Source organism: Podarcis erhardii (assembly GCF_964252035.2).
Source record: "Podarcis erhardii genome assembly, chromosome: 7".
In the NCBI taxonomy this organism is placed as follows: Eukaryota; Metazoa; Chordata; class Lepidosauria; order Squamata; family Lacertidae; genus Podarcis; species Podarcis erhardii.
In genome coordinates, this window is record NC_138511.1 from 57530331 (window position 1) to 57553477 (window position 23147).

At 45.0% G+C, this 23147-nt stretch overlaps 1 protein-coding gene across 1 annotated transcript in view; it reads right to left on the bottom strand.

The window, feature by feature from the left end:
- Nucleotides 1-23147, bottom strand: part of CPNE2 (copine 2) — an 83582-nt gene that overhangs the window by 5143 nt on the left and 55292 nt on the right. The window contains exons 5-13 of the mRNA XM_081872452.1: nucleotides 22431-22502; nucleotides 20626-20709; nucleotides 17819-17908; nucleotides 17094-17192; nucleotides 12683-12769; nucleotides 11017-11076; nucleotides 7578-7711; nucleotides 5765-5819; nucleotides 76-127 (exon numbers count right to left, since the gene is read on the bottom strand). Coding sequence (XP_081728578.1) covers nucleotides 76-127; nucleotides 5765-5819; nucleotides 7578-7711; nucleotides 11017-11076; nucleotides 12683-12769; nucleotides 17094-17192; nucleotides 17819-17908; nucleotides 20626-20709; nucleotides 22431-22502 — 733 coding nt within the window. The remainder of the gene's footprint in view (nucleotides 1-75; nucleotides 128-5764; nucleotides 5820-7577; nucleotides 7712-11016; nucleotides 11077-12682; nucleotides 12770-17093; nucleotides 17193-17818; nucleotides 17909-20625; nucleotides 20710-22430; nucleotides 22503-23147) is intronic.

Below are 23147 nucleotides of genomic sequence, written 5' to 3' on the forward strand. Positions count from 1 at the left end.
AGATTTTAAAACAGCATTAAAATTTAAAAGCCAATGAATTAAAGACAGCAGAAATAAAATGAACTGTGCACTTACCGAGGCAAAAGGGGTTTGTAGGATTGAAGTTAATGGCAAACTCGTGCGAAACCTGGAAGACGAAGGTTGAAAAAGAAGCAGTGGGGATTAATTTTACTCTTCTTTCCACCCAAACATATTGCAAAATGTAGCTGATACCCAAGTTTCAGGATGTGTTTCCTCCAAGATTCACCTGAGCATTAAAATTAGAATCATAGAATCATAGAATCATAGAGTTGGAAGAGACCACAAGGGCCATCGAGTCCAACCCCCTGCCAAGCAGGAAACACCATCAGAGCACTCCTGACATATGGTTGTCAAGCCTCTGCTTAAAGACCTCCAAAGAAGGAGACTCCACCACACTCCTTGGCAGCAAATTCCAAAGCTCCCTCTAGAGGGAAACAGTCTCCACTTGTATCAATCCTTTCAAGCACTGTTCAAAAAGTAAAGTTAGTTTCAATTTTCAGTTACTTTTCCTCCCTTTTAAACGCAGAAGAGGACAATGGAAACAATAGATTTCTCTTATTTAACTGTCAACATGTTTTATTCACAGTCAATGAACTCTCCCAAAACGTCAATCTACTGGCAGCCCGTTTCCAGGTTCAGAGCAGTGGTAATTTAATTTTTATTTAATTTTTATCACTCTCTCCTGCAGGCTTACACGATCCAAAATTTCCCCCCTCTTCTCCTGCTTCCAAGGGGGGTTTAATGATTTTAATCGATGGAAGTTTAATCCTTTACATAAGGCTTTCCAAGACCTTAGCTTGCAGCTTCTTTGCTTCAATCTATTTACAAAAGGGGAAGGCGGACTTCCTGTTTGAAACCTTCCCGTTTCGGTACCAAATTAAGACTTTTGTAGATCCAATTTTCCGTTCTACTCACGGGTAGTTGTTTAAAGTCAAATTCTCCACAGGAAAAAGTCAGCGCTCTCCGGCAAAAGCAATGCGGCTTCACTCCGTGAAAAAAGCAGTCAATTCGAAGCACCACGCCACTCACCCCATGTCGCTCCGGATCCCCGAAACCGGGGAGGCGCAAAAGGTGCCAACTGAATCCCACGTTCACAGGCTTCTCCCGCCTGTGATTTTAGTGGGTCTCCGCCTTCGCCGTGGGGGTCAGACCCTGATTTCCATGGAGCAAATTCCTCCCGATCGGAGGAACTCCGCCATTGCCGGAGGCGCCAACCCGGAAGTCTAGGACTGAGCCCCTTTTTTTGCCATATAGCATAGTAGGAAAAAGTTTCAGGAATGTGTAAACAACAACCCAAAAAGTGTTCTTTTTGCTTCCCCCTCACCTTGCAAGTCCCAGTCAACAGCATAGAGATCCCGTTTCAGACTAGCAAGAGGGCTGGGGATAGGTCCTCAGGTGACACAATACAAAGCCTCATGATTTCCATAGACGGCACTTTCTTTTCCCAGACTTGCAAGCTCAGGACCCTTTCTCCCCACGAGCAAACAATGAATAATTTGACATAGTCTTCCCACCACCACCAAAAGTTTGCACATGGGAGGGACTTTGACAGATGGCTGCAGCCACAACCTCCTGGGTGCCCCCCCCCGAGTGCTTTGGAATTTGAATTTGTTCCCTCTCACAGCCCCTACAGAGACGACTTCTTGAGGTCCCCTTCGCAAAGGCCTTTGCATTTCAAGATGTTCTCTGACATTTCCAACATGGTTTTTTTTTATGTGTTGAATATCTTATTCATATCAGTCCTTTGAAAGCATCCTGAGGCACCATGGCAACAAGAGCATCGGGAGAACAAAGCATGATTTCTATGTCTCTTATCTTTAATAGTCATCTCTGCTTCATGCTCTGGTCCTCACTGTAACAATAGCCATGTTTGTAATTTGTTATCTGCAGTCCATGGAAAATGCAGATAGCCATCCACGAGGTTATAGATATGGTGGAAATTAAGAGCAGGCATTCTCAAAAGCAGCCAACATGTATCTATTTTTTTGGTATGTTCTTTTCACTAATACATGTATTTCTATGCACACTTCACATCAGCCTATGTATTTCTGCACACGTTACTTGGCTAAGAGAACTGCAATGCAAAATTTTGAGAAATGTGAACTCTGCAATGTAGCTGTGTTTCAGTTTGTGTATTGTGAGGTAGGTTTACACACTTCTCCCCCATCCCTGGCCAGATCCCCCGCAAAGTCACAAGCGTTGTTATATGTGAGAGATTTCCGAAGCTAAAATAAACCTAAACCTCCTGAATGGTGGTCCGGTTTCCTGCATGGAAAAGGTATTGAGTCATCCTGTTCTTTGGCTGGAAACTAAATCAGGCTTATGGGCTATTTAGATAAAATAGATCTGCCTCTCTGAAAAGTAAACAGGTGTTGTTGTTTTTTGTTTGGTGGGTGGGAAAAACCTAGAAAAGTGTATCAATCACTGGACTGACCTGAAACATGAGGAACAAATGGAAGTTATGTGTCCTATTGATAGGTTCTGAGCATAAATTTTAGGCCTAGTTTCACAGAGCTACTGCGCTTGCCAGATCTAATATGCAGGGTTGGGAGTTTTAACTGCAATATCCAAATAGATGACAATTAGGCCTGTCAATTAATGTTTCCAGTGGCTCCATTCAGGCCACATCACAGAGCACAGATCTGGGACCCCACAGCCTGGGGTGCTTATATTTTGCTGTAAGCGGCACAGAGTGGCTGGGGCAACCCACTCAATGGGTGACGTATTGTTTTTGTTGTTGTTACATTTAGTCAGTCCTTAGAACACTGAATACAGTGATACCTCGGGTTACATACACTTCAGGTTACATACGCTTCAGGTTACACACTCTGCTAACCCAGAAATAGTGCTTCAGGTTAAGAACTTTGCTTCAGGATAAGAACAGAAATTGGGCTCCGGCGGCACGGCAGCAGCAGGAGGCCCCATTAGCTAAAGTGGTGCTTCAGGTTAAGAACAGTTTCAGGTTAAGAAGGGACCTCCGGAATGAATTAAGTACTTAACCTGAGGTACCACTGTAATGCAAAAACCAAAGCAAGTGTCTGCAAAGGTGTTTTGGCTTTTACCAAAGACATAGTCTAGTTATATGCTACTATGAATTTAGATATTTAAGGATGGAGTTTTTTGTACTGAAAGAAATTTTATGTCTGCTAGACTGTTTACTTCTTATTTTACTTCATTAATTGGGTTCCAACAGATCACTTTCCATTTTTCTAAATCATTAGACAACAGATCCCACATGTGATGTGGTGCAAGACAAAGGAAGCTGCCCACTCATGTTTTCATCACAGCGGTGGACCTTTTGAGTGTTCAGAGACCTGGCGTTTTTATTTTCAGTCTCTCCAGTTAAATGGCTGGCAAATGTTTATTAAAGCTTTCAGTGATTATTCAGACATAATACTGAAGCTTGCAGTCCTAGAAAGTAGAGACTCACCCAACACTCTGCTGAGGGGTGAAAAAGCAACCACCCCAAAATGCAAACCTTTGGACTGCCATTTTAACTTACTTCATCTAAAAAAAATTCATCTCAGAAGCAAAGTTGCACGTCACCCATCCTAATTCCTCCCACTAAAATGTCAGCATTTGATTCCTCCTCCTGCTCTCAGGAACAACAAATTGGTCACCTTCAGAACCGAAAGATGTTTACTGCATTCATTGTAATGGGGGAAATGACAGACAAATGTAATGTTTAAAGGTGAAGAAGGGGGATGACTCACTCTCAAGCAGCACATTGAGTGCCTGATCCTGCACTTAATGTCACTGGCACCTTGATACAGAGTGTGCACCACTGTATTAATAGCAAGAATAATGTGCACAGTGGGAGAGTTACTGGAGTATTTAATCATTAAGGTAGCACTTGAGACCAAGTGAATAGGCTCCAAGAGTCAGCAACCATGCCTGGGCACCAACAGGGCATGCAGGATTCACACCAACTGTGGAGGTGCAGCATAGATGCCTCTATGGGCAGGGCAGATTCCCGTTTATCAATATTGCGGGTAAATATATTAGATTCCACACAACAAATATCCATATACACAAACCTCTAATAGCACTGTCATAACATTTATTTAGCCATGTATTTATTTCATTAATCTATTTTTACTTTCCAGCAATAACATGCCCGCAAAGCATCTTATAAAGCAAAGCGTGCTATTGCTGCTCTTACAGTCTTTAACATTTTGTAGTCTGGCTTTCAGAGAAAAGATTTTGGTTCCTAACCCACATTTTATGGCACAGGTTTCCTTTTTGGCTGGTCTTGGATTACATTCTCTGTCTTTGGAGTTGTTGTGTGGACAACCGGGACACTCATGCCCTTCTTATTAGGGTTGGCAGTGACTCCTAATGTTTGACAGCCATTGCAGTCATTCCCAACCACATGAGTGACACCCAGTTGTGCCATCTGCTAGCAGAATGGTCTTTCATTCATGTAATGGGATTCTTCTTCCCCATCCCCTGGGAACACCCTCAAATATGTTTCAAAAGGTTGGGGGGGTCCATCAGGTGCAAGTGGGGAAGGTGTCAGGAGCTACAGGGGAGAGATGAGAAAGAGGGAAATCTTGCAGAAACTCTGGATATCAGCCATCCAAGCTTGGAGGGCTGAGGCAGAATTGTAGTTTTAGATCTGCTCCACTTCCCAGTGGGGAGGAGTTGCGGTGGACCGCATGGCCACCCACTCCCCACCAGGGCCAGGGGACATTGTCCCCCGTTGCCTGGGGGATCCCGGCCATGTCAGAACCCGGCCAGCCAATCCGCTGGGGGGCGTGGCTGGGGCAGTTTAAACCGAGGAGCGAGCCAGAGGACTTCCTCTTTGGCTCGCTTCCTCAATCACCCGCCCTCCGTCCCTATTTGCAGGTTAGGCACTGGCCTTGCTATGGACTGTGGTTGGTCACCTTCGTTGTCCGAGGGGCCTGGTAGGAATTTTTCCATTTGGCAAATTGGCACTGGCCACTTGGTTTTCACCTACCTCGTAGCAATTGTCACAACTTTGTTAGGGTTGCGGTTAGGCATTGTTTGACCTTGTGTGGGGGAGGGGAGGTGTGGCCATCACCTGCCCCCCCATTCTTAAGGGTATTCCATTAAAGGAATCCGGGGGTGTTGATTTTGTCCGAAGCCCGGCTGGGGACTAGGGCCTTGACATGACCCCAACGGGAACACCAGGGGGAGCTTGAGTTGGTTCGCATCGACAGGGCTCCCCCTACCCCGCGGGGGCTTACCCTTTCTGGACTTCCTGCATAGCGGACAGGAGTCAGATACAGTCAGGTCCAATCAATGCCTAAGCCAATACTGCTCACATTCTGTAATTCAATGAAGTTGTGGCCAAAATTTGCCCAATAACATAAACCTAATATCTGTGTCCTGGTGTGAGTTATTTCCTAACGAGGGGGTGGCTGCGGAGTCTCGACACGCAAGGGATGGATTCTCTAGCCTAGCCTAAACCTCTGAACAAGCAGACACACCTTCCTCTCTCCTTATCTTTTCACTCTTTTCACTCCTGCCTTAGAATCCCCATTTCAGACTCTGTTCCCCAGGATGCTCTGAATGCTTGCCAAGGGGCCAGCTGTTTGACTGAGGCTCCATTCCTACGCTTATGTGGGAGTCTGCCTCACTGAACTCAATGGGATGTACTTCTAAATATAGAACTGCACTGTTTGAATCAAGAAGGAAACCCTGAAAGCTTTGTTCCACCTAATGATATACACACACACTGTAAGCATGGAAACGTCTACAACAACAGGAGCAGGTTTACCTTCCAGTCTGGGGGGAGCTGGGCACCAAATCCCAAAGCAGGAAACATTTTATCTCTGCAAAATAATCAGAAGAAGGGGGGGAGGGGGAAGCAAGGGAGAAAGTAAGTATGGACTTAGGCAAGGCTGCAGATCTCCAGCACGGTTCTGTAACCCATATAAATGATATTGGTTCAACAAGATATGCAGAAAACTACTTAGGAGAGATTCCTGCTCCCTGAGTACTCACCCTGATTTATTCACACAAAGCTTATGCAGAGGTGAGACTGTATTCAGTCTTTTATTGAGCATTCCTTCCAATTTGTTTGCTGGGAAGTTATACAACAAGGAGCACTCATCCCTTCTGCAGTGGTTATATGCCTTTCCGTTAATCAGGAGTGGAGGGGAACTTCCTGCTTATGGGCCAAATTAGGCCTACCAGGCCACCCCATTTGGCCAAGCCACACACACCTGCCCAGGTGTAGGGCAGGTAGAAACCTGGCTCAGTCAAAGGGGGAGGTTGCAGGCACTGCTGATCAGCCTGCAAAGCCCTATGCAAAGAGTTCCAGAAGGTGATGTGTTTGCAAAGCCTCACAACCAGCTTTGCAAGACACGTGTGGTCAAACTTCACTGCCAGATCAATGTGTTTCTCTAGCATCATGAGGACTACAAACTTTAGAGAATTACACAAACCACATGGAAGGGACACATGCAGGCATTAATCCTCTTCCCTTTTAAACAATTTTAAATTGTTAGCTCCTTTGGGAGCCAAACATGCCTAATAAGTGGAATATAAATACATAAGCCAAGAAACACATTGTTTTGGAAAGGGCACTTTGCCCCACACTGGCAATCTGTCCCTGACTTGAGACAATCTGCAGAATTCCAGGGGGAATTTAAGAAGAGCCAGGATGATTCAAAGCAAGCTCCCTGTCCCGTCTTCCATATCCTGTCACCATCCAGATGCTTTGGGCTGCTGAGAGCCATAATCTAAAACATCTGGAACGCCTCAAGGTGGGGCAAGGTTGATCTAATCCAACATCCCATTTCCCAAATGGCCAGCCAGGGGAATCTGGAAGATCACAAGCAAGGCATGAAGGTGGCACAGTAAGACAGGGCTGTAAAAAGCTGCCTTTTGTCGAGTTAGTTATATTGGTTTGTCTAGCTCACTAATGTCTGCACTTACTGCCAGTGGCTCTTTGGGGTTTCAGGCAGAGTCTTGCATAGCCCTATGTGGAGTTGCTGTTGGTATTCGTGTGTGTGTGTGTGTGTGTGTGTGTGTGTGCGTGTGCATAGTTTTCAAAAAAAATTATACATATAAAACATGGCAATTTCAAACATTAAAATACAGAGTTCTTTCAAACTCTTAGACCTCTTTAAGATTAAATTTACTGCATCTTTTACCCTTATCTAGCTATTATATAACCATAATTATCATTAAATCAATTCCACATTACAAGTGTCTTTACATCCCTGCCAAAGATTTTAACTGTTTACAGTGGTCTTTTAAGTAAATTATGAATTTATTCCAGTCTTTAGAAAATACTTGATCTTCCTGGCTTTGGATCTTTCCAATCAGTTCCGCCATTTCCTCATATTCCATCAGTTTCATCTGCCATTCTTCTTTTGTTGCTATTTCTTCTTCCTTCCGTCTCTGGGCTAGTAGCATTCTCGCTGCCATTATTGCATACTTAAAAAGTCTTTTACCTGCCATTGGAATTTGAACCAGGGACCCCTTGCATGCAAAACAGTTGCTCTACCACTGACTGGTGGCCCTTGTGTTGATAGACCTCTGCTGTTTTCCAGATAGAGCCTCATGAGGGAAGCGGCACTTACGTGTCATAATCTTGTATTATCTGCCCCACTGCCCAAATAGCTGAGAGGTATTCATTTGTTCCCATGGGGTTGATGTAGTGCAAAGACGTGGGGTCCCGAGGATTCCCGTTGGAGGCTGTGAAATCAATCCCGACCTGCAAGGAAAGATCAGCACCACCTTTACTATAGCAATGCCACAGGGGCTGGACAAGGCTGTTCTTCTCCATGGGTTCCAAAAAACAGACCAGGAAAGTGGTTTCCCTGGGGGCAAGAGTTATTTATCCCCCCTTTTCTACAAGAGGGAAACTGGGGCTCTCCCAATGTTTCTGGACTCCAACCCCCAGAATCCCTGACCACTGTCCACGCTGACTGGGGCTCAGTGGCATAGCGTGGGGGTGCAGGGGGGGCCGGCCACACCGGGCGCAACATCTGGGGGTTAGGGTTAGGGTGCACAAATCCACGGGTTAGGGGGCGCAAATCCATGGATTAGGGGGCGCAAATCCATGGATTAGGGGGCGCAAATTATTTGCCTTGCCCCGGGTGCTGACAACCCACGCTACGCCACTGCTGGGGCTGATGGGAGTTGGAATCCAACAACATCTGGAGGGCCACTGGTTCACCACACCTGGAAAGCCTAAGTTGTTGCTTGGCTCCACCTCAACAGAGTGGCCATCTCTTCCTCAAAGGGCTTTTGGGTCCATCCACAACTAAGTGGTCAAGGCAAAAAGTGGACTTTTTCAATACTATTTCTTAGTATTGGTTCTTCATCGCACAGGTCCCCCAATACCTTCTGGAATGCCTCTCCTGATATGAAGCTTCTGAGACCCCAAGATCCTCATAATTTAGAGTTACATCTGAACAAGGCCACCTTCTCCCCATCCATCCTCTCCTCTGCCTCCCTCAGCTTCCTCTGTTGTCTCCACTGTGCTGCATTTTAAATTGTAAGATCATTGGGGCACAGAGCTCTCTGCTACTACTTTGCAAAGCACTGTGTGCATTGGTGGCACTATCTGAATAACAACCAGTCGCTGGCCATGGCATCCAATGGAAGGCAATCAGTTACTCAGTGGATCCTGACGGTGCCATTCCACAACTCAAGACCTGCTAGACGAGCATCAGGAGAAATCCAGAAGTCCGTCCAGCTAGTCAAGCTCTGAACAGATGATTCCAGCCCTCTGTGATGGTTTATTTGGTTCCAAATGAACCATTTCCTCCTTTGTGCCAGCAAACCTTTATGCAATAGTTCAGCTGTGTGCGTAACATGCTTGTACTCCTTCCCGTTCCTATGGCAACGCCTCCTCCCTTCCTCTTTAGGTCTCTTTAGACCAAAACAACAAATATGGGGGGAAAGAATATAGCCTGCATTTGTGTGTTTGTGTCCATAGACACAACATTCTTGGACACTGTACTCGAAAAAATAAGTTTGAAGCAGCAGGGGGCGGGGATACGTGTTCAATACATTGGATGAAACAACAGTGGAATTTAAAGGCCCTGCACTCTTCCTGAAGTAAAGATTCCACAAACCCACCTGCGCAGAATGAATGAAAAATCTCTCATTGCATATACACCAGCCAATATCTAAGGTGAAGAAACACAGAACATTTAACCCAGAGGTCTCAAGAACGTTGATACAGGTTAGAACAGGGGGAAAGCATGGGAAATTCTGCTAGATAATAAACCAAAGCTAGGATCTGCTTCTTGGATTAAAGCGAGCAGCAATTCAAGTTACAAGAAAGGAGATGCCAACGAAACATCAGGAAGGACTTTCTGAGAGTAAGAGCTGTTCAACAGTGGAATGGACTCCCTTGGGAGGTGGTGGACTCTCCTTTCGTTACAGAGGTTGGGTGGCCATTTGATCTAGTTGATATTCCTGCAGTGGAGGGGTTGGACTAGATTACCCTCTGGGTCCCTTCCAACTCTACAATTCTCTGATTCTGTCATTTGGCATGCCCAAAGCTACATCTGCCAAATCTTCAAGTGTGCCAATAGAGACATTTGCACAAACTTGCAGCTTATACATGCATTTTGCTAAAAGGCTAATGTAGGATGAGGTGGCCTTTGAGGTACTGGGGTGGTCTTGAGCAGCATAAGGTTTTATAGAACAAAACCAACACTTGGAACTGAGCCCAGGTGCTAATTGGTACAATACCCCAGGGGCATCCTGGGCGGAAAAGATGGAGCTGTTCTACAGCCATTGCCAGCAGAGCATGAGTTTTAAAAAATCCAACTCACAAATGGGCAGGGACCCTCACTTCATTTTTTCTGAGTCTGCTAGAAACGTATTTTTATTCCAGCAAACAGCTTTCAAATTCAGCTTTCTAGGCTTGCTCTAAAGGTTTTACTGGTTTTAGCTGTGTTTTTATCTATGACTACATTATGGTTGTGGGGTTTTTTGGTTGATCTTAGCTGTGCTTTATTGACAATTTTAGAGTGTACGCTGTTTAGAGAGTTATGTGTAAGTTGTTTATTTTTAATTATTTCTTTTAGAAAGATTTATAAACAAGATTTATAAGAAAAAGAGAGGAAGAGACCAGTAGCACAATACGCCCCCAATCCATTTGAGTAATTTCAACTCCTCCAGCAAAATAATAATAATAATCTGTGAATACGGGTGGTGAATTTGGCTCAGCCCTAGTTTTGGCCCAATTACCAGAAGCTTTCTGGCTATGGGCTTGACCAGGAGGTTGCTCTGTGCGATCCACATTGAAAGGCAGCTCCTAGACATTTTGATGACCTTCCTGGGAGATTGTGGCCAACATTAATGAATATCTGTGTGCAGATGCATGTATTTAAACTGAGATTTCAGATAGCCTGCCTATGGAGGCAATATGTCTTGGGTCAGACCTGTCTGACTGAGGCATCAGTCTTCATTTGATTAAGAAATGAGGTTAGTAAGCAAGCCTGCAAAATGAGCCCAGGCAGAAAGTGGCCCTAAATGAACTTGGATTCATGGGGAAATTGATGATTAATTAAATTAAATCTTTGAATCTCTTCCCATGAAGACATCTTGAAGCAATCAACCTTTTTTTTAAAAAAAGAATCAGCAGTAACAACTTCAGATCCAATACAGATTTTAACTGAGGCAAAAACTGATGACGTGTGCTGCAAAATTCACCCGGCATTGGGGTTTTTTGGCCAAATGAAATGTGTTCATTGCTTTGCAATGTTGCTTTCCTTCTGCCCCATTGAGCTGGATTGATGTCATTCGTTCTGCTGTACCTCATGCCTCGTTTGCGATTGCAGCCAGGGGCTGATACAGGCAGCTTGCTCTCAGATCCACAGTGATTACATTGGAGTCGGAGACTCCTCAAGGCTACCCTGATCTCCCGGGATCTTTTTAGGTCTGTCATTTGATTAAGTCCAAGTGAGGAGAGGATGCAGAATGGCACGTTCCCAAACGAATTCACTTCACCTCATGCTTATTATAGTGCTTTGTGCACAAAGAGGCAAAGATCCTTACCGTAAACATTAGCTGGCAGCCCCCAAGGATATAGTCCAGGAAGGTGTAATCTCTGGTGATCTGAAAAGGGAATTCAAATGGTTAGGAAGGGGGGGGGGAGGAAGGGAGGCAATATAAGTGCATTTTCAGAAATCCCTAAACATTTGTAAGCAGAAAGAAAAACTTATTATAAGGCACTTTTGACCGTTTTTCTCTATGGAACTAAGGTCCTGTTGACCATCAAAATTTCAGAAGCAATATGATGGCTGGTAGTAAGTATCAAAGAGAAACTGCCCATGTGTGCACTGCAAAAACTAGCTCCATTGCGTTCAAAGTTCTATCTGTGGCGAGTCCAATTAGAAATGCAAAAGATTGCTGAACACTGCAGCCATCACGAATACTGAGCATGTATGCATACATACACCACACCTCCTGCATCAGGACTGTCCTGGCAAGAATGTTTGCTGCTTCTATGATAACATTTGCATAGAATACCTGAAGCAGCACACAGTGTGAAGCAAAGATGCATCTACCAGAAGCCACGGCCAATAGCAACCTACAGAAGAGGGTGCCAAGGGGATGTCCACTTGTTGCTGTAAAACTACACCTCCCATCAGCCCCAGCGAGCATGGCAAATAGTTAAGGACGAAGAGAGTTGTAGTCCTACAATGCCTAGAGGGCACCATGTTGGCTATTCCTGCCGGATGGAAGGGGAGGGGGTCATATTAGAGCATCTGCTTTGCATATAGAAGGTCACAGGTTCAGTCTCTAAGCCGGGCTAAGAATGTCCCACTTCCTGAAACCCTGGAGAGCTGTTGGCAGTCAGTGTAGACAATGCTGAACTAGAAGCACCAACTGCCTGGTTCCCTTTTTTGTAGCATCTCCAGAACCTCACAGGAATCTCAATGTCTTCCCTCCTCCCCGTCCTCTCTCATCCCTTCTACTCCCCTTCAAGCTCAGCGTTGATAGCTTCCCTTTCCTGAGGTCACAACATTATGCAAATCCAGTAACGGTTGTTTTTAAAGTTAGGATGAACTAACCATAACTGCAACTTTAATGATTATACAATAATACATTTCTTCTAGGGAAAAGCACCGGGGGGGGGGGGGAGAGAGCGAGCTTAATCTTCCCCCTGCCTTGCTTACAAATCTGTGGGAGAAAAGAACCACCACCATTCCAATTCACTGCCTCTTAAGAAAATAATGCCACCGGCTTTTCCTTCCAAGAAGCAGCTGCAAGAGTTTTCATACATGTTTTTTGAGCAGCAACACATTTCACAACAGCCTCACCCTACCCAGCGCCCTCCAGATGTTTGGAATTGCTTCCAGATTACCTGTTGAATGAGCCTTCCCCTGATTTGCTTGAGGGATGCTGGACAGCGCTGTATCAAAGCGCTATCCAATGTTTTCCAGCATATTTCCCATCCCTCCCGGTCACATGCCTTATTGGGGAAAAACTGAACTTCTTGAGAAAGTGGGTTTGTTGCACATGGCCTCCCAGTCTGTTACAACTGCAAGACCCGGATTTGCTGGTATGTGATAGAATCCTACCCCCACAAAAGCAACAGTCTGGGGGTGCCCATAGGATACCTCTCCCTTCAGTCTCAGTGGAGGGCAATGGGAGTTGTAGTCCAAAACATCTGGAGGGCACCATGGTTGATGACAGATGCTTTGTGTGAAGTACTCACTTTGCAGGATTTCACAATGATGATTCCTGAGTTCTTGTAGCTCCTTTTCTTCTTCTGTTTTTTGGGGTTAATGCATTCAAATTCTACCTATTTAAAAATGAAATGGAAGGAAGATAGGTCACAATAAACACAAGAGATCCTGAATCATAGAATTATAGAACTGTAGAGTTGGAAGGGACCACAAGGGTCCCTGCCATGCAGAAATCCTGCACACAGCTGGTTCTCATTCTCTCAATGCCAGCAAAATGCCACAATCAGCCACAATTTGTTAGGTTGGGGAACTGCACCACTCAACACAGAAAAGTGCACCTTTGGAAGGTTAGCTGCATCTGGGTCTGCTTGCCAGTTTGGAAACTGCAAACTACATTGGAAGACAGGACGCTGCCCGAGACCGACCACTGATCCACCTAGTTCAGCATTGTCTACCTTGAATGGCAGCAACTCTCCAGGATTTAGGGCAAGGAAGTCTCTCCTAGTAGATTCTGCATTAAAATGCTCCCTTAATCAAATTTCTCAACCATCATTAGCTATGGATGCAACCAGACGATGGAGCTGAGAAAGCCATTCCCTTCTGGTCTTTAGAGCCTGGTGTTTTGAATGAAAGAGCTGCCTGGGTTACTGACAGCAGGTAATTCCATTTAGAAGCACTCAGCACTTGACAGAAACAAAAGCGGAAATGGCAGATGAACACAGCAGTATTCCAAGTCCTTTTTTATGTGTGTGTGTGTTTTTTGGGGGGTGAAGGATGTTGATTACTCATTAAGTAAACAAACGCGTGTTCCCATTTTATTTTTAAGCTTTTATGTAGAAGCACCCCAGCTGTCTCTCTGAAAGAACCTTTTCTTTCCACCTGGAGCATGTCGATAAAAATGCACACATTCGTAGGAGGCAAAAAGGAAGGTCTGAAGTCAATATGTAACGATTGTGAACAATTGTGAACCTGACCTACTGGGACTTTATCAATTCACAGATCAACCTCTACTGCTCACTTTGCTCTGGGTAACACCAATGACATAACCTTTAGACCACTAAATACCGTATTTTTCGCTCTATAAGACACACTTTTCCCCTCCTAAAAAGTAAGGGGAAATGTGTGTGTGTCTTTTGGAGCGAATGCAGGCTCCATGGCTTCAGCGAAAGCAACGCGAAGCCTGCGGAGCGCAGCGGGAGTGTTCCCGCTGCATTCTGGAGGCTTCGTGTTGCTTTCGCTGGAGCCAAAAGAGCAAGAGGGGTCGGTGCGCACCAATCCCTCTTGCTCTCCTGGCTTCGCTGGAGAGGCGCTGCACAGCTTTCCCTCTCTACGCAGCGCCCCTTCAGCGAAGCGGAAGGAGAAATGGAAGGGGCTCCGTTTCTTCTGCCACTTCACTAAAGGGGCGCTGCGCAGAGAGAGAGAGAATATTTTTTTTCTTGTTCTTCCCCTCTAAAACTAGGTGCGTCTTATGGTCCAATGCGTCTCATAGAGCAAAAAATACGGTAGTCTGATCTACCTGAAACGGAAGAGATTTCTCTATCATCCTTCAATATAAAAGGTCTCTGAACATAATAGGGGGAAACTGGCACTTTATTGGCCTTTTATGGACTTCCTCTGAGATCTGAAAAGTTGCTTTATGCCAGGACAGACAACTGGTCCATCTAACTCAGTACTGTCTACACTGTCTGGCAGCAACTCTCCAGGGCTTAAGGGCTTTCTCAGACCCTGCCTGAACCTGCCAGCGATTGAACAAGGCACTTTTCCCATGTAAAACGTGCTCTGAGCTATGAGAATGTTCACAAACATTTGAATAAATCCCACAAGGTTGATAAACAGGTCAGATGAGGTTTTTTTTTAAAAAAAACTGTAATATAATTACTTGCCATTACAAACATTTGGCCAGGTATCAACTAAGCAAACCTTACGCATTTAATAACATTTCAGAGACCGATACAATTTTTTTTTTTAAAAAAAAACCTTTTAAAATATCACAATCTGATGCAGAAGAAAGCTGCCATCCCTATGATAATCAGCAGAATTTCCATCGATCATGCGGTGCCTGAGTGAGAATTTTTGCTGTTCTAAATGCAGCATATTTATCAGTGTCTCTGACAGGAAGAGCAACTTATCTCGGAAAATCCGTCTTCAAAAGTAGCAGTGGGTAGGTTTTTAAAAAAATGAAATCTGCATGCACTTCACATTCATGTATCAAGTGAATAAGACCTTCAAGGGTCTGAGAATTACAAAATCCAGCTTGACTTCTAGGGATACCCTTTAATCTGGCTCTCCCATTCTGCAAAGGGTAAAATATTTGGGCCTTAGAAAAAAAAAACTGTTCTTAGTTTAACATCCATCCAATCCCTTATATAACTGGGTGTGCCATAGGTAGGAGAAATTATAATAGTAGAGCCCGGCATCCTGTTCTCACAGTGGCCAACCAGATGGCCTGATGGGGAGCCCCCGAGCAGGCCCTGGGCACCCCACTTGTGATTCCTAGTGACTACTATTCAGGTGCATACTGGCATAGCCATTGATAGCCTGCTCCTCCATTAATCCTCTTTTAAAACAATCCACATGGATGCCCAACACTAAATTCCATTAGTCAAATGACTGTGTGGAAAAAAAGTACTTTCTCTGACTGTCAACGTAAACGCTTGCTAATGAGCGAGAGGTTGGAGAGAACTGAAAATAACAAACCAAGAGAATGCAACATTAGGAAGAACTAAACATTAGGAAGAACTTCCTGACAGTAAGAGCTGTTCGACAGTGGAATTTGCTACCAAGGAGTGTGGTGGAGTCTCCTTCTTTGGAGGTCTTTAAGCAGAGGCTTGACAACTATATGTCAGGAGTGCTCTGATGGTGTTTCCTACTTGGCAGGGGGTTGGACTCAATGGCCCTTGTGGTCTCTTCCAACTCTATGATTCTATGATTCTAAGTGAAGGAACGAAGATGGCACATTGATCTAGACATGGAATCATAGAACCAGAAGGGACCCGAAGGGTCATCTAGTCCAACCCCCCTGGCAATGCAGCAGTGTAGGGGAACGTGAGTTATGGAGGCAGCAACAGGTTTTATTTTGTTTTTAATGATCCAGTTGGATTTTTGCTATGCATCCACACAGATAGCAGTACAACAAAAAAGGGGGGGAGTGGCCTTATACTGAGTCAAACCATTGCATCTAGCTCAGTACCGGCTACATGTGACGGGCAGCAGTGGCTCTCCAGAGTTTCAGGCACCTGCCTGGAGATGGAGTCTTTTGCATGTGAAGGCTGTGAATCCTGGAAGACCTGCTTCTTGCCTTGCAGGCCTTTATCCACCTGGCCTAGGAGGGGAGGGCTGTGATTGACTCCATCTGCAAAAGCTGAAGATGTTGAACAGACTACCGCACGGGGGTGTTGTTGTTGGAGGGAGGGGGGGTGCTGTTAGTGATATTTTTGGCTATTTGGTTGTGCACTTTTTGATGTGTTTTACTTACTGTTTATGGCTACTTTTGTTCCATTTGTAATGATGTACATTTGTTCATGCTGTAAACCGCATTGTGCATGGTTTGAACCATGGAAAAGTGCCATACAAGTAAATTGTGTGCGCATGTATGCTCCATCGCTGCGCTATGGCCCTTCCCGAAACCTTGCTGCAGGCCTGCACAACTACCACCCTGCCTCTGAGCAGGGAGAGAGCAAGGTCACCTCCATCAGCCTGGCTGGGAGGAGGTACACAAAGGAAGGCCTTGGATGATGAAGGCAGCATCCAGGTTGGTTTATATGGGGAGAGGCGGTCCTTCTAGGAGAGGACTCTCTGCTGACACATCAGAAAACCACTACCAGACGAGCCATTACTGTGCTAGGTGGACCAATGGCTCAGCATAAAGAGACTTCTTCTATTGTCCTTATTATTATTATTACTACTATTACAACACATATATCCCGCCATGTTTCTTACATCACAGAACCCAACATGTAATTCTCAGGTGGTCTCCCATGCAGGGACTGACAAGCCCCAAATCTGCTTAGCAAGGTGAATTTAAGAATCCGCCTTGTAATTTCTGTCTAGCTCAGTCTTGTCTACACTGAGTGAAGAAGAAGAAGAAGAGTTTGGATTTGATATCCTGCTTTATCACTACCCGAAGGAGTCTCAAAGCGGCTAACATTCTCCGTTCTCTTCCTCCCCCACAACAAACACTCTGTGAGGTGAGTGGGGCTGAGAGACTTCAGAGAAGTGTGACTAGCCCAAGGTCACCCAGCAGCTGCATGTGGAGGAGTGGAGACACGAACCCGGTGCCCCAGATTACGAGACTACCACTCTTAACCACTGCACCACACTGGTAACAGTTCTGCAAGGTTTCAGGCAGGGAATCTCTCCCAGCCCTACCTGCAGCTACAATGGCTTCAGGCCAGAGCGTTTTCCTATTCTTCACATCCAAAGTGGTTCTCTAGAGCTTACCGAAAAGGCATCTTGGGCTTCGCACATCTTGGCAACGGAAGTCTGGAACTCCCCGATGAAATCGTGGCCTCCATCGTTGTCGTAATCATGACATATGATCTGGTGGGAGAAAAGGGAGAAGCAGAGCAGTGAGTGGGGTTTTTTGTTTTCTTTAAAGAAGCAAACAGGTGTCTTCATGTTGCCTATTGCTGGGCTGCCCATTAAAGAAGCCTGAAATTGAGCTGCACATTTTTTGTGACAAAGAAACTCATCTTTCTCGGAAATGGGATCGTTTATTTTTTTCCAAGAATTAGAACTAGGTGTCAGAAATAATGAGATGCTGTCTAGAAATAGTAATTACAGAGGAACAGATCCAATTAATGGATAAAGATGAAGGTTATGGTAACAAATATTGCTATTTCCAGAAACTTCCAAGAAATTCCCATTTGAAGACCTTAAAAGAAAAAGAAAACGATTTTTAAAATGTTGTAAATTACTCTGTGGAGGAGTGGAGTCCATGATTTCATAATCACCAGAACATGCTGTGCATACCCAACTTCACAATGTCTGGAAACAAAGGAAGGTTTTCAAACAGAAAGACCTAACATTTTCTGCTAGTTTACAAGCCTGGAAGCAGCCATTCTATGACTGGTACCTTCGGCACTATCTCAAAATTCCAAAATGCCCTCCTGCACCCCAAACTGTTGGCAACCACTGAAACAGAGGGAGACTTGGGCCCTTGGTACCTTTATCTGCCTTTCGACGTCTCCGTCACACAGAGATATTAAAGGCACAGTGAACGGCTTCCACACAGGATCCAGCGTGTATTTAATCACCTGCAATTTGGAGACGGGAGAAGCACAGGGGGAGATCATTTCACAATCAAGGCCAACACACCAAGGGCCAAGCTAGACACCAGGGCCGGCCCTACTATTGGGCAGAGCAAGGCAACGGCCTCAAGGTGATAGATGCCAGTGGGAAGCAGCAGCAGTTCCTGGGCCTTCCTCCCAAGTCCTGGGACCCTTGCTTTGTCCTATTGCCTCTCATCAGGTGGAGGAGACTACCACCCCACCAGCATGGGTTATTCAAAATGTGTACCAGAAATTGGTTCACTTACAAATGCATTTATTCTACCTTCCCCTATTCCTACCCCTGCAATGACTGCAACATGCTCCCCCCATTCAATCTGCAAAGCCTAAATGATTTACAAATATAATTGCCTTTTTGATGTAAAAAAAGGTAGCCTTGTCTCTGAACTCACATCTGTAAGAGAGGATCGGCTTTGCATTGAAGAGTGAGGCAGGATTGGCCTCTTGTCAAGAGCAAGGCATTGCCAGTTAGAGCATGGATTAAGTGTTAATGTTAAAATGACTGTAAACGCTTCCCTGCAAAGGAGTGGAAAGGATCAAAGAGAAACTGCGATGTAAGACTGAGACTTCCTTGTGCAGAACTGTCAGACACTGGAGCACTGTGTGGGAGTCTCAAAGGATGCACACTTACAACCCAACATGGGAGAAAAATCACACAATGTGTCAGTCAACAATAACACAAATCAACTGGGAAGGATAGGGCTCTCCCACACAACACTGTCCCTCCCTGCACCACCACTGGTGCAAAGTGGACTTCTGAACCGCACACCGTCCAACACTTCTAATGCTGGTCCTGGCTTGTGTCAAGAAACTGTGCTTTAAGGCGACCTGATTCCCTCCCTCCTCCACCCCTATTTCAGATGTAGCAAAAACCTGCAGAAAGTGAAAGCTTCCCATCTCTTCCTTGTGGACCCTCCAGAGAAGGGGAGGGGGAGCAGGGAATATGTGAGCCCAAGGCTAGTTTATGGTCACTTATGTAATGCTAAATGGTGCATTATATCCAAAATGAGCCATTTTCTGCCTTCATGCCAAGAGCTCTTTAATATTTCAAGGATCATATAAGAAGGAAAATCAACATTAAGGAACTCATAAATCAGTGACACTGGTTTCTGCGTAATGTATTTAGGATTGGCACAGAAGAAGAAAACAAATGTATTGATAATTGTCTCCTTGGAGAGTGTCTGTCTCTTTTCTGGCCTGCAAAAGAGGAAGGCACAGTGGTTTGTAAAAGCTCGGGCTTGGGTAGAATCAAAGAACTGTAAAGTTGGAAGGGACCCGAGGATCATCTAGTCCAACCCCTACAATGCAGGAATCTTTTGCCCAGTGTGGGACTCTAACCCACACCCCTGAGATTAAGAGTCTCAATGTTTACCAACTGAGCTATATTTTTTAAGAAACTGCTTTCTGCCTGCTCTGTCCAACACAGGAACTGTGTCTGCTTTGGGTCTTTTTCTTTTTGTCACTACCAACATCAGTGAGATCTTGGAGGGAGAAAAATTTGCTTAGGGGTGGGCAAACCAGGTTTTTGCTGCATTCAAAAACTAATATCTGAATGGGCCTGTCAATGAGCACCCAAGACATTTACTTTGAAAATTGAGGACAGAGGTTTTTTTCATTGCTCCCAAAGGCACTTGAAAGCAAGATGTGTCCTGGAAAGTCTCAGGAGGGATTCAGCCAGGAATGTTAATACTAATGACAATAGCAGTTCAGCTGTAAGGTCTGAAGCCCATGGATTCTGTCCTGCTAGGCCATGCTAGGCAAAGACCTCTAGTTCTCACCAAAAAACTCCCAAAACATTTATGATTTATGCCTTTTCCAGCAGCTCCCAAAACTTGAGAGGCACTCCAGGAACTGATTGCTGATGTTTTAGTGATGTAGTGTTTTTTTTAAACAGTCAAGATAACTACCTGGACACAGTTACCAAAAGCCAGTGCAAAGAGTCCCCATTCTCTGGAGGAGGATGGCTGGATTCCCCCATGTCCCCTTAGAAGGATTTGGAAAATGGGTTTCTACATTATTCATTTAGATGTAATTGTTGCAGTATGAAGAGTGCTGCATAATTCTTCTTGGGCCATATTGCTTTTTTGCCTTTGCAATGCAACTCATTCTGCATTGGGGACGGGAACCTCAAGCTAGGGGCCAAATGCGGCAATCCAAACCTCCCTATCTGGCCCTCAGAAGTCACCCCAGCCACATCCCCCACCAGCCCTGCTCTGTACCCCACATTTTGCTCGGCTGGAAGGTGCCCTTGAACTAGATGCTAGTTCATTATCAAGGGCTGAAGTGTGTTTGTGTGCAGAAACTAGGCTACAGTACAACATTTACATTCAATGTTCCACTTATTTTTGGTCTCTCCCCCCACCCACCTCTGGCACATGGCCCTCAGAATGTTGCCCAGAAGAGAATGTGGCCCTCTGGTTGATAATGGTTCCCCAGTTCTGCCTTGAAACTGCTTTTAAAATTCACAAAAGCCAGTTGTTATCCCTTGCAACACAGACACACCCACTCAAGGTTTTCGAGGTGTTTGGGGGACACCTCAGCTTCACTTTGTTCAAAAACATCACCCAAAATATCTGGTCCTTGGCAGCATGGGACACGGACAGAGTGCGATCTTGCTGCAAAACACTGATATTTGCATCTCTCAAAGGGGGAGTTCATTGATGCTAACAGATGATCCTGCTTACCTCTGTCCTATGGACTAGCATCCATTTCCCATCATCTCCTGGTTTATAAAACTCTAAAAATGGGTCTGATTTTCCAAACAAGTCCTGCAAGGGGGATGAAAGAGGAAAAAATAATGACAGGTTATACAATTACCCCAGCTCAGCTGCCTCAAATCAGCACCAGGTAACATAGCATTAGGAGGAGAGATGAAGTCTTTCCCCTTAGGCTATAAATCAGAGGCACCCAATGTGTCTTGCAGGGTCCTCCCAGTGCTACAATTTGAATGAATAAGAAATGAAGGCCTGTAAATCTTAAAACATCTAAGCACAGGGTAAACAGTAGCATCCACAGATGGTCTGATTTCCCCAAAGCAACAAATATTATTGGCTCAAAACGGTCTCTTGGTGCTCACACCGGAATGCAAATCCTCAACAACTTTGGTAGGGTTGCCAGGGACTGTAGCGGTTGGACTTGCACTCTCTACCTCCTCACTGTAGTGGGTTTTGTCAGTGGGCTCCCCAACTGGGGTGTGGACACACCCCAGCAGATGCCCAACCAGGCCAACTCTTGGAACCAGTCCTGTATTTAAAGGGCTCCCCAACAGCCATGGCCCAAACTAAATGATACTAGAGAGAACGTGACTAATCTCTTAGAGTTTAAGCTGCTGAAAAGCAGCAACGGAGGCTGCTGTCAGGAACAGAAGAGCAGCAGGCAAGAGGGTCTATTAAACCCTTTTCCTTTGCTACTATTGTCTGTGGGAAACTGCAATGCCATCCCAGGCAGCCTTCAGTTGGACATGTGTTCTTGAACCGATGAGCATTCACAAGATAATTCCTAGGGAACTAGAGGGTGGGGGAATACATGAAGAGGAGAGGCATCTCAGAGGAAGAAAATATGCAATGCAGATCAAAAAAAGCACCAGGCAGTACGCTTATGGAAGGAGCCATCGACCTTGACTCGCACCACCCTGAAAACAAACTGTCTCTCCTCAGAGTTCTAGGGCTCTCTCTCTTTCAACAGGCCTTTCAGAGCTTTGCCTCTTCAAGGGCTGCTTGTTTTCAGTCCGTTTACATACTTTATTTATAGATGCACAGGGGTTTCTCAGAAGTCCATGCAGGGTGTGAATCTCTATTGGTACAGGGACCGATTATTTCGTTTATGCATTAATTCAAAGTCTTTTTTATATCATCCTTCACTCACAATCTGAGGGAGGCTTACAAAAATAAAACCCTAAAAAGCAAATACCTTTTTTTTTAAAAAAAATGTACAATAAAAGCTATGAAATCATACCGGCAACATAAAACAGTCAGCAGGATTAAAGTTGCATCAGTAAAGCTCAGGAAAATAAAAGGCTGTTTCTGGCAACTGAAAGTAGAACTGGGTAGGAACCAGAGGCTAATCAACTAAAGGAGGATTTGTGCCCTCCAAGAGAAAGGAAAAGGCTATTTCACTCTTTGCTTCCATTTCCTTTGGCAAGTTTCTAGACCTCATGGTATGCAGGCAGGGTAGACAGTTAGAAGGTAAATGAACAGGTCTGGGTAAGGGGAGAATGTGTGTGCCTTATTAAAATTGCTGGCTCCTACACTCCTTTCCCCTACCTCTGTTGCATCCCAAGCACAGTTGCCAGCTGTTCAGCATTGGCTGAAAAGCCCTTTCGTGTCTGTGTGTGGTCTCTGCTGCACAACACTGGAAGACCAGGCTCCTGCCTTGCATTCAACACTGTGCAGTGCAATGTCAAAACAAGCATTTGTAGCATCACCTACAACATGGCTACATGTTGCATCTATATTTGGGTGGGGGGAGAAGCAGGACCCCAAACACGCACCTTTTTATCCAGCTTCCTGCCTGCCATGCTAAGAGTGATCACACGGTTGTCTGACAGCTCTTGAGCTGCTATCTGGAAGACAAGAGAAAATTCCAGTCATTCTTCACACATTATATGTTTGAGCCCCCAAAGATGAAGAAAAACATAGCTTGTGGAAAAACACAGCTACAGGGAAGGGAGAGGGATGGGATGGCAGAACTCCATTTGCTCTGCTGAAATACCAGCACACTTTGGCTCTTCTGTTCCTTATAATTCCCCCCATTCCAGCTGCTCATCATAGGATCTTTGTAACCAAGAAATCATGCCTGAGTTTTTTTCTTTCCTCCTCCCTCCCAATCCCTTTTCTTTTCGTGTCATATGTTTTAGGTTCTAAATCTGAGGATAGGGACTGTCTTATCACTGGAATTTGCAAGCTGCTCTGAGTGTCTCTTTTTTCTGGCTGAAGAGCATGGTGGAAATGCTTTAATTAAATAATCATTCCATCTACTCCCAATGTTCAGGTGTGAGTGCTGCTGCCGCCTATGTAGCAAAAACAACAACAGCCATACAGAGCAGAGAGGTATCTGACAGGATTGAGGGAACCAAAGCTAAAACCTATTTTATTTGAAAGGGGGGAAAAACACTTTTGGGGGGGTTGGGAATCCAAAAACAGTCTAAGGTGGAGTGAGTTTGCTCAGTGTCCACAGGATGCTGGCAGACTGCTGCAGAAAAACCCTG